The sequence below is a fragment of the Ambystoma mexicanum genome, chromosome 1p (assembly GCF_040938575.1).
Source record: "Ambystoma mexicanum isolate Mex_15411 chromosome 1p, UKY_AmexF1_1, whole genome shotgun sequence".
Classification (NCBI taxonomy): Eukaryota; Metazoa; Chordata; class Amphibia; order Caudata; family Ambystomatidae; genus Ambystoma; species Ambystoma mexicanum.
In genome coordinates, this window is record NC_090921.1 from 974,636,251 (window position 1) to 974,652,863 (window position 16,613).

The following is a 16,613-nucleotide window of genomic DNA, read 5'->3' on the forward strand; positions in this document are numbered from 1 at the left end:
TTTTCTTTTGTTAGTCCAGCACACACCACCTTATGTGGAATGCTGGCAGGGGGTGGGGGAGGTTGCATAGTAACTCCTTATGCCACTTCTCATGTAACCTTCTGTTAGACTAACTTGAATGGCTGGTGGCAGTGGTTTCTTTTTCTACTACCGTGTGCCATGTATCTACAGGCTGATTTCTCAGCTGCAGTACAGCACCCAAGGGTGACCATTTTCCCAAAATGGCCCCCTGTCTTCTTTTCTCGCCAATTCTCGTCAGTTGGTTCCTTCTGGGCTTTTACTCTGTTTGAATCGGGTTTGAGTCGTTTGTGCATTTTGCCTTTGGTGGGCATCAGCCCTGAAGCCCGCCCAGGCTCCAGTGTCTGGAAAGGCAGGAAGTGAGGGAGTGTCCCGAAACTTCTCCCTGTCCTTTGTCTCCAGGTGTGCCGGAGTGAAACCAGTTCTGATTGGCCGGCTGGCTGTCCGGGAGGAGAGCCACTCTGCTGGGTGATTGGCAACCTAGTGCTGTGAATGAATGGGAACTTGCTTAAAAGGCAAGGTTTTTGGGACTAGAGGCAAGAGTCGACCACTGGAGGAAACATCCGGCGAAGGAGACGTGAAGAGACACCAGCAGCATACTCCTGGACCGCGAAGTGCCCGGTGAAGCCTTGCAGCTGTGCTGACCCCGTTTTCATTGGACTGGGAAGACCAGCAAGGGATGACTTCCTCCCTTGGGCTAGTAGAACCAACTAACCTTGATACAAGCTTTGTTTTGGCGCAACCCCCGACTTGCTTTGACTTTCCAAGGCTGCACAATCCCAATGCCCGGGGACCCCTGACGATCATTGAGTGCATTGTCTTCAGAAGTGCGAATCCGTCCAAAACTTCGTGGGTATCCAGAGGACTCTACAGAAGCAGGAAATCTTCATCCAGTGTCCTCTCACCAGAGTCCAGGACCGAGGTATTAATTAACTTCCAAACGGAGCTGTTTGTACTTCTTTGGCGCTGAGAAAAAGGCACCAAAACCACAAAAGGCAGCTGAATCAAGGAGAATCCATTGCTACCGAGTCACCCTCGAGTGCTTCCACAGAAGTCCACCAGACGTCCTCCCTTTCATCACCATGACCAAGAACCAGGAACAAGGGTCTGCTACACTGCAACAGGAATGCACCCAGCTGGAACCAATTCTTCAGTTCTCGGGTACTGTGGGGTTTGGGGTACATCTACCTTTTGCCAATTGTGGTGCTTCCTACCTTGGGGAGTGCTATTTTAAACCCTTTGGAGTTCAGCTCAACTCACCTATATTGTCCTCCCAGCTCGTACTTCTTCAAGGTGGCTCCTCTTGAGCTTCAGTGATTTTCTATTGAACTACTGACTATTTTAAAACGTTTTCTAAGAAAAGACGATCCAAACTTTGAACTGGCACATTGACTTTGGCTGTCCTGGCTCCCTAAAGGCCCCCTTCTGAACCTATTGGCTTTGCCAGCACTTGTTCCCTTACAGGTTTTAATTTTTGAACACTATTATTGCGGGGATGAAAGACTGCCTGCATCCCTCTGGGAGAATTTGGTTTTCTACTTACAGCGTATGTTCTGATCTGACTAACTTTTCCCTCCTTAAAACTATATACTGTAATGTCTCTATCTCGATCTTCCGCACCTACTATATTGTTGAACTGAATCATAACTTTGGGATTAATGTTACTATTGCTGATTTTTTAAAGATTTATTATCCTTGTGTTTATATATATAAATAAATGTGTATACTATAACTTTAAATGTGTGTTTACTTGGATACCTGTATTTACTAATTTCATTGTACAGCTCACTTTACCCCTCTTTAGATAAACCTGTCTGCTCAGTCACTCTAACAACTTGTGTAGTAGACCTATATTAAAAGGTGGGTTACCTAATACCAAGAGAGAAGTTTTGTAAAGTCCCACACCAGTTGGACTCTACAAATTCTTATCTAACGGGCTTTCTTGGGAAGGTCAGTGATACGAGGAGAGAAGGAGAGTGAGGAGTCTAAGGTGACACCCAGGTTTTTGGCCTCACACAAGGGTGATGAGAGGGGCCCCAGGTAGGGTGGCCAGAGAGTAGGAGGGAAGGAGGAGACAGGAGTCCCAATGAGAAGGATCTCAGTCTTACTGGCATTAAGGCAGAGATCATTAGCAGCACACCATGCCTGAATACCAGTAAGGCGGTCGGGAATGAGAGGGGACGGGGAAGAGGGAGGCTTAAAGGAGAGCTGAGTCATCAGCATAACACTGGAAATGAGGGGAGAAGGTGGAGTTGAGGTAGGCAAGAGGTGGAAGGTAAATATTTAAAAGCAAGAGAATGAACCCTGACAGACGCTGCAAGTAGAGAATGAGGAGATGAAAGGACCCAGTTGAACTTTGGAGGGTCAATATGAAAGGAAAGGGGTCAACCAATTCAGTGCCCAGTCCGTTATACCGAGGGTATCACAAAGCCGGTTCGTGAGGGTGGAGTGATTGACCATGTCAAAGGCCGAGGACAGATCGAGGAGGAGAACGGAAGGAGAGTTGGAATCTAGGTTTGAGAGCAAGTCATCACGGGTGTTCGGGAGAGCCGTTTCCATGCCTCTGGCTGCTCTGAATCCAGACTGATGGTCGTAGAGACAACCAACCGATTTGGTGTGGTGGTTAAGGTGAGTGATGACCAACTTCTCCAAGAGTTTGGCCTAGTAGGGGGTAGTGGAGATAGGACAGTAGTAAGCTGGGCAGGTAGGTTCCGCAGATGACTTTCTGTATGGGGTGCACAAGGGTGTGCTTGAGCGGTAATGGGAAGGTGCCAGTGGCAACAGTGGTTACAGAACTTGGCCAAGGAGGGAGCGAGAGAGCAAATGTCCTTTATAGTTCTAGAGTAGCAGGGAAGCAGCTGTTTGGAGACGACTTTCATAGAGCAAACTGTCTTAGTGATCTCATCAGGCGGTATGGGAGAAAGGGGGGCAAAGAGGGAGGACAGCCAAGGGAGGCCTGGTGCATGAGCGGGGAGAGGACAGGATGTCCTGGGTTTTGGTTGTGAAATTGGAGGCCAAAGCTGTGCAGCGGGCCTGGGAAGAAAGGGAAGTGGAGACTGCAGTAGGATTGGCAAGTTCCTTACAGATTTTGAAAAGTTTACCCATGTTTTGTGGCCCTAGAGATGCAGGCTTGGATATGGACCTGTTTCTTGGAGCGGATGGAGAGTCTGTATTGCCTTTGTAGCAGGCGGCAGGCCAGTTTGTCAGAGGATATGCTAGAAGCCAACCACTTCCGTTCTGTGACTTTGTACTTGCGTTTCAGGGCGGCTAGGTTGAAATCATACCAACTATTGTACTTAGAACCAGGCTTCATGCGGATTCTCATGGCAGGGGCCAGGATCGTCAAGGCTGTTGGAGAAGGAGAGGTGAAGGTTAGCAAGAGCTGAGTCAGTGTGAGTCCATAGCAGGGATGGCCATGGGGGGAATGAAGGAGACAGCAACGGTAACTACTGACACTCGTTATCAGTCGAATGACAGAGAAGAAGGCTGGCAGTGCGGGAAGAGGCTTAGCCGAGGATCCCAGGAGCTCAAGATGGGAAGAGAGAAGAGCATGATCATACCAGGAGAGCGTAGTAGTGACCGGGTTATAGAATGGGATATCCGCTGAGATGAGCACATCCATGGTGTGCCCGGCTGAGTGGATTGGGCCAGAAGGAAGAATGGTAAGGCACAAAGAGTCACAGGTTGCGGAGAAGTAAAGTGGCTGCATCAAGACCATCAAGGTGAATATTGAAGTCTCTGAGGAGAAGCTTGGAGGTAGAGGTCAGAAGCGAAGAGGCGAGTTCGGCCCAGGGCCTGTATGGTAGCGAGAGTGAGCAATAGGATAGGCGAGACGCAAAGCTTGCAGGCAAGACATTTAAAGGAGGAGTTGGATTGAGTGGGAATGAAGGGACCCATTCTGGGAAGACAAGGGCTACTCTGCCTCCATACCGGTTAGACCTGGGCTTGCAGAGGATCTTGGAACCCTCAGGAACGGTGGTGTCAAAAGCAGTGACAGAGCTGGCACTGAACCACGTCTCAGTGAGAGCGAGGACATCCAGATCAAAATGTTCCAAGGAGGTGATTGATATCAGAAGAGTGCTTGACAGAGCGAGAGTTGAGGGTAGCAAGGTGACGCTGGTTGCCACCTTTGAAGGTCTTAGAGGAGGCATACAGGGCAGGGTACACCAGTCAGTGGGGCGAATAGAGGCCAGAGGGGTGGCTGAGGGTGGAGTGGCAGGAGAAGGAAGTTGATGAGAAAGACGTCGCCTATCAAGAAGGTGGTGTTTGGGCAGAGAGCCCCGGGCCATGATGGTACCATTCAGGTACACATTAATGATGCACCTAGATGATGGGAAGTGCAGAGGACTTCCCATCTGGTTCCACAATTAATGGGCAAGGATGAAAAATGGAGTCGATAGAGACCATATGGGGAGTTCATAGGTCAGGGGAGGCGACAGCAAAGAGGATGTCTGTGAAAGTCTGCCTGGAAGACTCATATAGGTGTCCGCAATAGGCAATCCTGGGTTGGAAGCCAGGAGATCTTTCTTAAATGTTTTCCTTCCAGCCTTCGAGAGAGAGGTGGTAGAGTAGCAGTTAGAGTAGATGGAGAGAGCTATAGTTGGAGGGTGGGCGATGGAGGGTGGATATAGGGAGCTGCACAAGAAGTTCACCAGGTGGCCTAGCAGCAAGTCGGGAGAGGAAGAGTCGGATGCAACAATGAAAAGTACAACAAAGGGTAATCTGGGGTAGGGCCTAGGTTACAAAAGGAGAGGGGAGCACACATGTTTCACCATATGAAGGCACAGCCAGTAAAGTGAGCATCCAGAGTGATAGTGGAAGTAAAGGTAAAAGGCATAGAAGTAGACACAGCAGTATTTTAAAATGGCACTCAGATTTGAATTTCGCAACAAAGTATAAAAGCCTAGTATTTGGCACAGCCCGAGGATTTGGAGCAAATGAATTTGTTTTTCAAAAATAAAGACTGCAAGCAACTTTTAAGTAAAGCCTGCCAGTCCAGAAACATCTAGAATCAATTTTCAATATAAAGTCAGAATGCAACTTTAAATATAGCTCTCAGATTAAGAACAAGCCAGGTTAAGTATCTGAAGCGGTGGAAGGCATCACAAGTTAAATGGAGCAAGCAGTTGATGAGCATGCAGATGGAATAGGTGGTCTAAGTAACAAAAAAGATCAGGCTGAGATTAGACTAGTTCAGAACTAGTCGGCAATAGAAATATAAAGGAACACCTGTGCTAAGTGGAGAACAGGTTTCCTTAGTAGTACAATTCAGTCTGGTAAGCAAGCCGAGTGATGGCAGAATCAACATGGGTACATGGGCACACTTTAGGTAGGCGAGGAAAAGATGCAATTGAGTTGTGGAAGGGTAATGGGGCTGTGATAGTTGGTGTAAATGCAGAGTGCACGCAACCTGTGTGATGCGGGGAGTGATGTGCAACTGCGAGACATTAGATTGATCATGCACAAATCGGGCTACTGAAATGGGGGGGGGGCATGAGCACTGCAGCAGTTGCGAAGGGTGAACAGGAGAACACGTGGCTATGCCGTAGGATCAGAACGGTGGAGGCCACATCCAGAGATGATTGGGAGTGGGGAGGGGGGCACTTTTCAAGGGGAATATGGAGTGGCCGCAGAGTGTCTGTATTATGCAGAGGCATGAGAAGATTGAGGGGCTCGCCCACTGGATTGGGTGAAAGGCAGGTGGAGGCTCAGGCTTCTGAGGTAGGAGCCGGGGGCCCTCCCAGGACCGGACAGGGCCAGGCGGGGAAAGCCCTGACCATTAAAGGAGACTCCAAGGTGGCCGGGGCCGGCATCGCCTGCCGTTCCGGATGTTGTAATGAAGGCACGATTAGGCAATTCGGGCAGACCTCGATGTGATGCAGGTATGCATCATGCTGGAGCCAGGAATGCCGGCAGCCATGTTTGAAAAGGCCCTGCCGGCACCATGATCAATACTCTGTAATCGGGAGCTCGGGGCAAGGATGGTGAAGTCCCTGTGGTGGATTCAGCAAAAGATAAAACATATATTCATACTTCTGTTACTAAATACATTGAAATGTGCAGTTGTCTGAATAGATGTTTCCTATATTCCTAAGATGCAATGATTCAAGAAAAAAAGCACACGGTTTACTTGAGGATGTTTACAATGACACTGGTGGGTCTTTGGTTCTGCTTTTTTTCAATGTTTTAAATGTGCATATAGTTTTGGGGAATCCAATATTCTGGGGGTGTAACACAAACATGCCTGAGCCAGTTACAAACATTTCTACCGTCGGCACATAATTGACATTGAGATACATTCATGGATAATTCTTGTGGTACTGTTTGACATACCAAAAATATCACTGGAATGGATCAATTCCTAAAAATCTAATATTTTAATTCTGCAGAATCTGAGAAATGTTCTTTAAAATGCCACATTTGGCCTTCATTGTTTGGGACACCACCTAAAGGTTTTTGGTTGTGTCCCTACAAAAGTTGTCTGGTTTAGCAGTTAAAACTAGACGTGTACCTGATTTGCTTGATCAAAATATGGTAGCTATAACAAAGTACACTTGCACGGACACGGAATTTCATAATAATCTTTATTGTGATTTAACTCAAAAGAGCTTTACACAAATAATGATAATCTTGACATAGAGACATTACATGGCAACTTAATCGTCGTGACCTCCTAATTTAACCGTATAAGAAAAACCGCTTACTTAACATCAACCAATTTCATTATTTACCATCAAACTAAAACTAAGAACCGGCTAAAACGCTAAAATCTACACATACTCAATAGTTCATATTAATGAAATATTAATCGTAACAATATCAGCGTAAGCCATAGTGAATCAGGAGCATGCACACACCAGACAAACTGAGCAGACAAGCACACACACATACTTCGATACATATATAAATGTTTCCCAAAAGGACCTACATTTCCTAATGATGGGTAAACAAGTGGGTTGAATCCTTCCTGTTTCTGCTACTCTGCTGCAAACCGAGAGAGAGACAGAGTGGCTTAAATCATGCCGTTTTGTGGTGGGGGTGTATCTTACAGTTTGGGCCTTAGGATATAAACATTCTTTTACATGTTTCCAATTACGATACAGTGCCAGTTGGGTAGTCATAGATTGTACGTTTAAACAATGACCAAAAGGTTTCGCTTTTGATTGTGTCGTACAGAGACACACTTGCCTGGGTTACACGTGTACACTGGGCCCGTTTCACGCACTCTGTAAGAACATGTTTAACTGACCCTGGCACATGTAGTGGCCTACATATACAACAGAAACGCGCTCTGGAATTTAAACCCAATTGTATGCCACGAACAGACAGCACTGGCAGTTTTATTCTTAGGAGCAACAGGAAGCACCTTACTTCAGGGTTGGGCATATTAATAGATTTCAGATGTGTGAGATATCTTGGCTAGGACCTCACAACTTTTCAATTCCTCTAGATGGGAATAATTATTTTGCCAATCCCATCTATTCAGCTTCTTTTTGAAAGTCCTTACTCTCACTCCCTGACTCCTGTAGATCACAAAGTCCTGCCACCACTCAAGCTGTTCAAAAAGCTCCTTCATCAGCACATCATAGGCTCTTTTTCCCCACACTGTGCTTTCGCTCTTGGATACCACCCAATCATCTCAGCAGCCCACATTAAGGGTTCATTTTGATTTTTATGTAAAACGGGCCTCTACCCCTGTGTACCAGGACCTGCAATGATTTAAGACTCAGTTTCAAACGAACCAGTTGAACTGGACACGAGGGCTGGAAGCCTATTATCATTTGCCAAAAGGCACCTTCAATCCTGTCCAACCATGTTGGGTCCTGTAATGTCAAGGGCTCAAGACCATATAGTATAGTTGGACAAAAACATTGTCTGTATAGGAGAATGAACTCGGCAAGTGAGAACCCTGCCTGGGATTTAGCCACCTTTTGATATTTGGGCTGTGAGTTGTTTAGATCTTCGTACTTTATTCTCAACCATTTTGCCATAACCCGAGAGTCCAACCTCAATTCCCAGATATTTGTAGGTCGGTGTGTAATTGACTATGCCTAGGGCGGTCTCGAGTCTTACCCGGTTACCTTTTTTTTGATAATTAGCACAATCTGAGATTTCTCAAGGTTTATGGTCAGGTCGTGTTTGTTTGCGAACTGCGCCAACTCGGTTTGTTTGCGAACTGCGCCAACTCGTTGCATAATGTTTTCATATTGAATATAGTTCTCGTGAACATAATTAATTTCGTATAACATTGCAACTATGGGGCTAGTGCCAATTCTCAGTGGGCACAAGCATTTGGCCTCCAGTATACCCGGCAGATGGGATATATATAGATTAAAGGAGCCATAGTGTATCCTTGTTTGACTCCTCTAAAAATGAATACCTCTGCTGTAGTAGTTCCAGAGTTATATAGACGCGCTTGTGCCCAGTTATTAGGTATATGATGAAATTACGGAGTTGAAATTAGCGACCCTACCAAAAGACCTAAAAAGCATACCACCAAAAGTTCTAACTACTAAAGGTTCAAGTCTTTAGTGGTATGTATGTTTGGTGGGGTCGGTAATAAAACATTTAAACGGCTGCGGGGGTGTCCCCTGCAAAACCCCCTCACCATACTTTATAGTTAAGTGAGTGGGAGTTGCGGGGGACACCCCGCAGCTGACCCCCAAAAAATAAAACAGACCTTTTAAATGCAGTAATTTCCGTCGCTGGAAATGTAGCCACAGATAAATCGCACAGATACAGTTTAGTATGTTTTGTTTGTTTATAGGGCGCCAGAAAACCCTTGGGTAGCTGGGCGCACAGAGTAACAAGAATGCTTAGAACTTGGTTACAGGTTGCATATTACAGGTTGTTGGAAACATAACTTGTATACAGTAATTACATTATGTACATTCTTTACATGTAAGGGTGGAAAGGTAACACATTTTATACAGTAAATACATTATGTACATTTTACATGCAAGAGTGGAGGAGTACGTGTGTCATCGGATCACAATGCTCAGAGTCACCGGTTTCAGAGGTTGGTGACTCAAAGCCAGGTGCGGGTATGGTGCCTGAAGCTGTTGTAGGGCTGGTCCCTTCTTAGTTCAACTGGAAGGGCGTTCCAGTACTGGGCTGCTTGCACAGGGAAGCTATTACCTCCCGTTTTTTTTTTTTTTTTGTCGGATTCTAGGGGTTTGGAGGCAGAAAGAGTTGGCTGTTCTGGTTGGTCGTGCAGTGGTTTTTCTTATTATTCTATCCCTAAGGTATGGGGGGGGCTGCATTGTTCAGACATTTGAATGTTAGTGTGACAATTTTGAAGGTGATCCTATCGCTAATTTTTAGCCAGTTGTATTTTCTCAGCACATTCGAGATGTGCTCTCTAGCTGTAGGGTTTGAAGTTTGATGATGTATGTATTTGTGCCTGCATAAAGTGCATTGCAGTAATCCAGTTTTGAGAGGATTAGTGCATTGGCTAGGATAGTGCAGCTAGCTGGTGAGAGGAAGGGTCTGCATGCTTTAATAAGTTTACCTGTATAGGCTGTGGATGAGGTCTGGGAGTTCACTTAGGGAAAAAGTGGAGTCCAAATAGAAACTGAGGGTTTTCACCTCTTTGGCGACGGGGATTATATTGCCATCGATATTGAAGGAGCTGTAGTTGGAATCCAGTTTTTTAGGTTGTTGGGTGAGCCTAGAATGAGGATCCATTTTTCCGTCATTCAGGCAGAGGCCATGGGCTGCCATCCGTGCCTGAATGAGGGTGTACATTTTGTTTACTAAAGCTGTATCCGTAGTGAAATTGCCCGAAAGGGGGATGAGGATCTGTAATTCAATAACCATCTGGAGCAACTATGCAGGGCAGCCCATCTTCTGCATTTTAGCCCACAGAGTAGCCCTGTTTACCTGATCAAAGGCCGATTTGAAATCAACGTAAAAAAATGTATAAAGCTGGGGCATCCTTGCTGCGTGCTTTTTGTATAAAATGGTCTAGGGCTCTGATATTATGTGTAGTTGCAGAACCATCCCGGAAACCTCTCTGGAAGGGGTGGAGAATAAATTCCTTTCGGCCCGTTTGGTCAGTTCCTGCAGTACTAATGGGGCAAATAGCTTCCTGGTGACGTCCAACATTAATAGCAGTCTGTAGTTCACCTCCAACCGGTCACCTTTCTTATGCACAGGTACAAACACAGACTGCTGCCATGAGGGCGTCACTGAGCGCTCTCTGCATACTCGGGCAAACAGTGTTAACAGAACCTGCGCCCAGTTTTCTGGATCGGCTTTAGAATCTCATTTGTGAGGCCGTTCGGCCCAGGGGATCTCAAGGCCTTCAGTTTGACAATTACCTTTTGCATCCCACTCCCAAGGTTCATTTGGGTCTCTGTGCACAACAGTAGAGGTATGGGTTAGACATTTCTTATTTACATAAGCATCCCAGATGTGCCCTGCAATGGGATTTATTAACTTTGCATCTGTTACATACTTTGACGGCGTCAGCATATCCCATCTTACGACAATCCCTTTTTAGAAAAATATGCAAACCCTTTTCCCAGGATTTTCTGGTTTTGCTAGTTTTATGCATTTTTTTAGTCAATTTCTAGAGTTTTTGGTGATGGTTGCTATTTCAACAGCAGTTTTTTTAAGCTGCTCACTGCCTTTAGACTTAGCTTTGATCTTTCTAATAGCCCTCCTCTTGCAACGTTTAGCATTCCGAATCTCGATGTCAAAGTTCTATTGCTTTCTCACTCCACTGTTTATGGCTGGTACAATATCACTCCTAGCCACTCTATGCGCAATATCACTCAGCCAAGTTTCAATCTTGTATGCTTTCATGCCCTTTAACATTCGCCAATCAAAACTTGCAAAGATAAAGGAACACAGTTTGTCAATTCTGGTACGTCACCATCTAAGGCGGTTTCCTGCTGTGTTTACATTTAATCGTCCACACACTTGTGTTCCTATTCCACCTTCCCCCAGATTTAGTTCCGATGATAGTGTAGAATGATCACTGTTTGTTTGGCGTAACGTTCATAGTTTGCACCATTTCAAACAGGGGATTGTTACTACTAAAGTAGCCCAGTGTAGATTTTTTAACACTGTACCACGTGGGGGCGCTGAGGCAGTCCCCTGATGTTCTTCCGTTTAGTAGTGTCAATTTCCATTCGGTTAGGTATGGTAACCATTGGGCACCACGATCGTTGGGCTTTGGTAGTTGCATTGTGCTTTTTGCATTGACGTTTTTGTACTTCAGTCCACTTTTCTTATCCACACATCTAGCGTTTCAGTCACCACAAATCAGCACTGGATTATCAACTAGGAGTCCCCCCTACCCCCACTGTATTAGAATAGTATCTAGATAATCGGTTACTGATTGAGAGACCTGATCGCCTGGTGGATCGTATATATTGGCAATCGGCAGAAATGTACACACCCCATCTTGAACAAATGTAACTTCAACTGCCAGTACATTTCCTCCCGGATCGCGAGGCAAGATCAATGTAGAGACGATATCGCTCTTGATACCAATCGGTAGACAACCTTTAGGCCTTCCTCTAAAGCCCCTTGATGCAAATGACTGGTATATAGTGTAGCCATCGACCTTGATATGGAATGAGGCACGAGTCTCCTGTAGGATAAAAATGTCATAGGCAGTTAACTTGGTCAAGTAACCTGATGTTTGAAGTAAATGGGAGAAGCCCCTTTGAGTTCCAGCTTGGGATAGATAAGACTTCAATTTATAAGACCAGTTTTAGGTAGAAAACGCTGGAGCCATTTCCATCCTTGGTCGTCCTCATAGGTTCCATGGGGCTTGACTGGATTCTTTGGCCTTTTATTTTTAGAGATAGAAGAGTGAGTGGGTGGGTGGGTTGGTTGCAGGTGCATTTGGTGCATTGGTTTGGCTGTGCTTTTTTCTGGTTTAGTAGATAGCATTTCATAATACCTGAGAATCCATTTTGTGGGCCTTCAGGAAGGAAAAGGCTTCCTGTGTGGAAAAAATGGCTACAACTCATTTGGCAACTATTAGTGCACATCCACCAACCATTATTGTGTAGTCTGGGGAGAGGGTGGTGGCATCAGGCTACTGACCCAGGGAGACGAAGGGCCGTTTGTCAGTAGTACCCACCTTAAGGTCCACAAACATGAGGCAAGGATGCAGAGACCTGAATGGCACCCACTGGGGAACAATGGTTATAGTCTGTTAAGTAAGGTTTTAACTTAAGAGCTAAATCTGCCTCATTTGTGAGAACCCCATCACTTTTTGCTGGAATGGTTCGTTATCTTTCCCTATACCTCAATGAGTGGGAACCTTTTTCCACACTAACAGAGCCTTTTACTCTTTTATGGGCGTCCTTTTTGAAACTCTCCAGTGTCCTTTTAATTAACCTCTTTGACAACTTTTGGTATATGCCTTTTTATTGTTACAGGGTTGCCCTTTGGGCTCCCCTTTTACTTTCTCTGGCTATCCTTGTCGGAACTACAGTTCCCAATGGTAGGATATTTGTATCCCTTCTACATTTTGTTAGGTGAAAACCAGCAACCCCCACCTCATGTGGAGGGCTGGGGGCGATGCAATGTATCCCCTTTCTCACTAGCACTGTACCAATTATGTTACAGGGACAAGCTTAACTTAAATGGCTGGTGGCAGTGAACCTTTTTACAAATTCGGTGCACCTTTACTGTGGGCTGTTTTCACAGATGTGGTAAAGGCCATGGGTGCCTATTTCACCAAAATACCTTCTTTTTTGCTTTCTTTAGAAGACCAACTTTTTTGCCATGTTTGCGCTTCTTGTCCCTGCTTGGTCTTTCACCTGCCCTCCAGGGTGGGACATTACTTTGTAGGATTTCTATCTTCAGAGAGAGACCTCGGTCAAGCCTGCCAAGGCTCCAGACTGTCTGTGAAGGCAGTAGCGAGGGAGGAGTCCAAAACTCTGCAGCCCTTTGTCTTCCAGTCTGCCTGCGAGAATCCGTTCAAACTGGGAGGCTGGCTGTCCGTGGTCTCGAAACCCCCCTCCCCCCCCCCACAGATTTTAATGTTGCATGTCTGGTTGATTTGGTTGGGCACACAATAGAGGAGGAATTGGGAACCTAACTAAGCAAAAGTCTCTCATTGTGGTGGCTTTTATACTTTGTCCATCGTGGCAAGTGGCTAACCTGTGTGAAATGGTTTGTAATACATTGGTGTTACCCAGAGCTTCTACAGATGTCCCCATCTTGACTACTTACATTTGTTTACTATGCTTTTCCTGTTCCCTAGGAGTCCCCTTGCTCAAATGGAGGAGGAGCGAAGAGAACATGTGTCCAAAATGAAGAAAATGGAGACAGAAATGGAGCAGGTCTTTGAGATGAAGGTCAAAGAAAAGAAGCAGAAATTGAAGGACTCTGAGGCAGAGGTGAGTGCTGCAACATTGTTTTTTTATTTTTTATTAGCCTAATCCTAAACTTACTCCCCCACCATAGTGCCAGTTGCTAAATGCTTGAAGCAACCTCTTAATTCTGTAAATGGATGGACCAGGTCAGGTGGAAGGATATGGTCTCTGAAGAGTTGGGGGTTTGGAGGCAGGGACGTCCTAATTGCTCAAGAAATCAAGCTGCTAGCCCTGACCCCATCAGACCGGCCGGTGGCGCTGTTGCGGGGACGACGCCCGGCAGCAGTAGCACTCACAAAACAGCCCACACAAAACACATACCCCATGGACGAAAGTCGACGACATTGTCTACACGGCATCAAGCGGAAGGTTCACTCGTTTCCTGTCCTCTGGGCACTTGAGATCTTGTTTGCCCCACGACAGGCCCCCAAAGTCTCAAGACAAAGGCGACGCGGATGCCGTGTCAAATACAGCAGCCGAAAGCCGGGCATCGGAAGACGCGCCTCCGGCCCTCCTGTCTGCCAAAATTCGACAATCAACATTAACGGCGAAATCGGCAAAAACACCCAGACTTCGAAAATATCCCATTTGGTGAAAAAACATGTCCCAGTGACTCTCCTTAAAGGGAGAACTTTAAAAAAACACTTCAGTCACCATTCCCATAGGGAGAAAGTGAGTGCACCACATAAGGAGAAGGGGAGGGTTTTATAGCAGCAGCTATGAAGAACAAAGGGCAGCCTACCCCAGAAATGCCTCACTCCTAAGATTATACCAAGTTCCTCTGAAGACATTGATCGAGTGATGCGACGCATGTCCTTCATGAGAGACTTCTTTGATAAAAATCCCCAGGCTATGGAGCGCTTACAGAACACACCACCAACTAGTGGCGCCACGTCTTCACAACCCTCAGCAAAAAGGGCACATCCAGACACCCTCCTAGTTACCTCTCAGCAAGACCGAGACCAATATGATCTTTATGATCCCAATACAGACTCTGAGAAGCAGGATACCCCACAGGAGGAAGACCCTTACTACGATGAGGGTGAAGAACACGTTTACGTCTTACCCTCTCCTGATCAGCTAGACCCGCCGCTGGCAGACTCACCGGTGGACGACCAATTTCAATTTAATGATGTGCTCATAAAAGCAGCAAAACCTTTCCAGATTCAGACTCGGGCAATGCAATTGGACAAGTATTTCGTAAAGGACATATTGTGGGACAAAAAGGCTGTATCCCAATTTATACCCATTCTTCAGTCTATACAGAGAAGAATTCAGCCCTCTCTAGAAACTCCCAGTCAACAACGTGGGTGGTGAACCCGTGTATTGAAAAGATTTTCTGCCCTGCGCCCATAGACCCCCTGTACATCGGGGGTCAATTAAAACCAGATTCACTAGTAGTGACCACAATACGGAAAAGGGCAGGAACACCTCTAGTTTCATCAGAAGCGCACCCTATGAAGAGAGCAAGAGGCTTTGCCCTCGCGGGAGCAAAGTAGCCACCTCAGCGGCTTTTCAAGCAAGAATTGCCAACAATACCACCTTACTGGCAAGTTAAAACTGCCACAAGTTGAGGGAGATTGCAACTTTAATGGCCTCTGCCCCAGAACCTCTAAAGTCCAACTGTCTCTCGCAGTTGCAGAAGGAAAGCCAGTGTCACACTGCATCCAAAAAAATTACTTGGATGCTGCATATAATGCGGTTAAGATCATAGCAGAAGGGACACTCCTAAAACGCCATGCTTGGCTTTGCCAGTCAGGTTTTAAGTTGGAAACGCAGGCAACACTCCTCAGTATGCCTATGGAACTGAATGTCCAGTTCGGGAAAGCGGTGCAGTATACCCTAAAGTTGGCAAGGAAGAGTATGACACTCTTAAGCCTTTAGGCCAGCTAACTAATAAACCATCAGGCCAAAGAGGTGGAAACAATTTTCGTCGCTTTAGAGGACAAAACTCGCAGAGGGATTCCGGATATAGCCAAAATCAGTGCTCATCCTGGGGTTCCAATCTAGGACAAGCCTCTCGAGGATTCCAAAGTGGCCAGCGTAGGTCTTCCACTTTCAGGGGGTACAGCAACACCTCCTAAACAATGACCACCCGCTTCAGGTGCCCTCCCATGCCTCTCCAGTAGGAGGGTGTATAACACATTTCTCCCATGCATAGGATGGAATCACCTCATACAAATGGGTGCTATCAACCATGGCAGGCAGTTATTGCATGGAGTTACTGCAGCGACCCGCCAACCATCCCCCACGTCAAAGATCCACCACAAGAGGAGCAACGCATCCTTCTAGAGGAAGTCGCAACGCTGCTGCTAAAGGACTCCATGGAAATCGTCCCGGCGAACCAGGTAAACAAGGGTATCTATTCAACCTACTTCCTTGTGCCAAAGAAAGATCTAACAGTGTGCACAGTATTAGACCTGCGCCCTGTAACACCTATGTCAAGCTATAAAGATTCTGCATGACTACGCTACAAGAAGTAATCCCACTGCTAAAGCGGGGGGGCTACTTGGCAACCTTAGATATAAAAGATGCCTATTTTCATATTTCAGTGTTCCCAGCGCACAGAAAATTCTTGCGTTTCAAGATAGCAAACCAGCACTACCAATTCAAAATGCTACCCTTTGGAATAGCATCCGCTCCAAGGGTATTCACCAGGGTACTGGCGGTGGTGGCAGCGCACCTGCGCAGGGAGGCAATCCAGGGTACCCCTACGTGGACGACAGGCTAATCACAGGGAAGTTACCCCAAATTTGCAGGCAAAATTCACAAAACAATAAACCTTTTCCAGTTGGGGTTCTCAATAAACGAGAAAAAATCAAGCCTTGTACCAAACAGTTCCTAGGAGTGGTCATAAACCCAGAAGAAGGGCGAGTCTTTCCATCAAAGGAAAGCATCCAAAACATGCTACTGCAAATACCTCGGTATCAAGCCGGTCACCAGATAAGCGTACACAAAGCTATGCGTTTGATCGGCATGATGGCATCTTGCATTTACCTGGTCCCACACGCACGTTTGCACATGCGCCCGATGCAGTAGTGGTTGGCGAAACAGTGGTCCCAGGCAAGCGGTCACTGGGACGATCTAGTGGTCGTTTTGCCAACGCTAGTACAGGCCCTTTGCTGGTGGACAAAGGAGAATCTGTTAAAGGGAAAATCCTTCCACGATCCCGCAGTGCAAGCGGTAGTTACAACAGACACAGCACTCTCCGGCTGGGGGGCACATCACTTTCATCTCACAGCACATGGTCTG

General features: G+C 46.3%; 1 protein-coding gene across 2 annotated transcripts in view; it reads left to right on the plus strand.

Moving 5' to 3' along the window:
* LOC138582601 (septin-7-like) overlaps positions 1-16,613 on the plus strand; it is a 403,409-nt gene that overhangs the window by 336,574 nt on the left and 50,222 nt on the right. For both annotated transcript variants that reach the window (XM_069654032.1, XM_069654023.1), the window contains one exon: positions 13,250-13,385. In XM_069654032.1, coding sequence (XP_069510133.1) covers positions 13,250-13,385 — 136 coding nt within the window. The remainder of the gene's footprint in view (positions 1-13,249; positions 13,386-16,613) is intronic.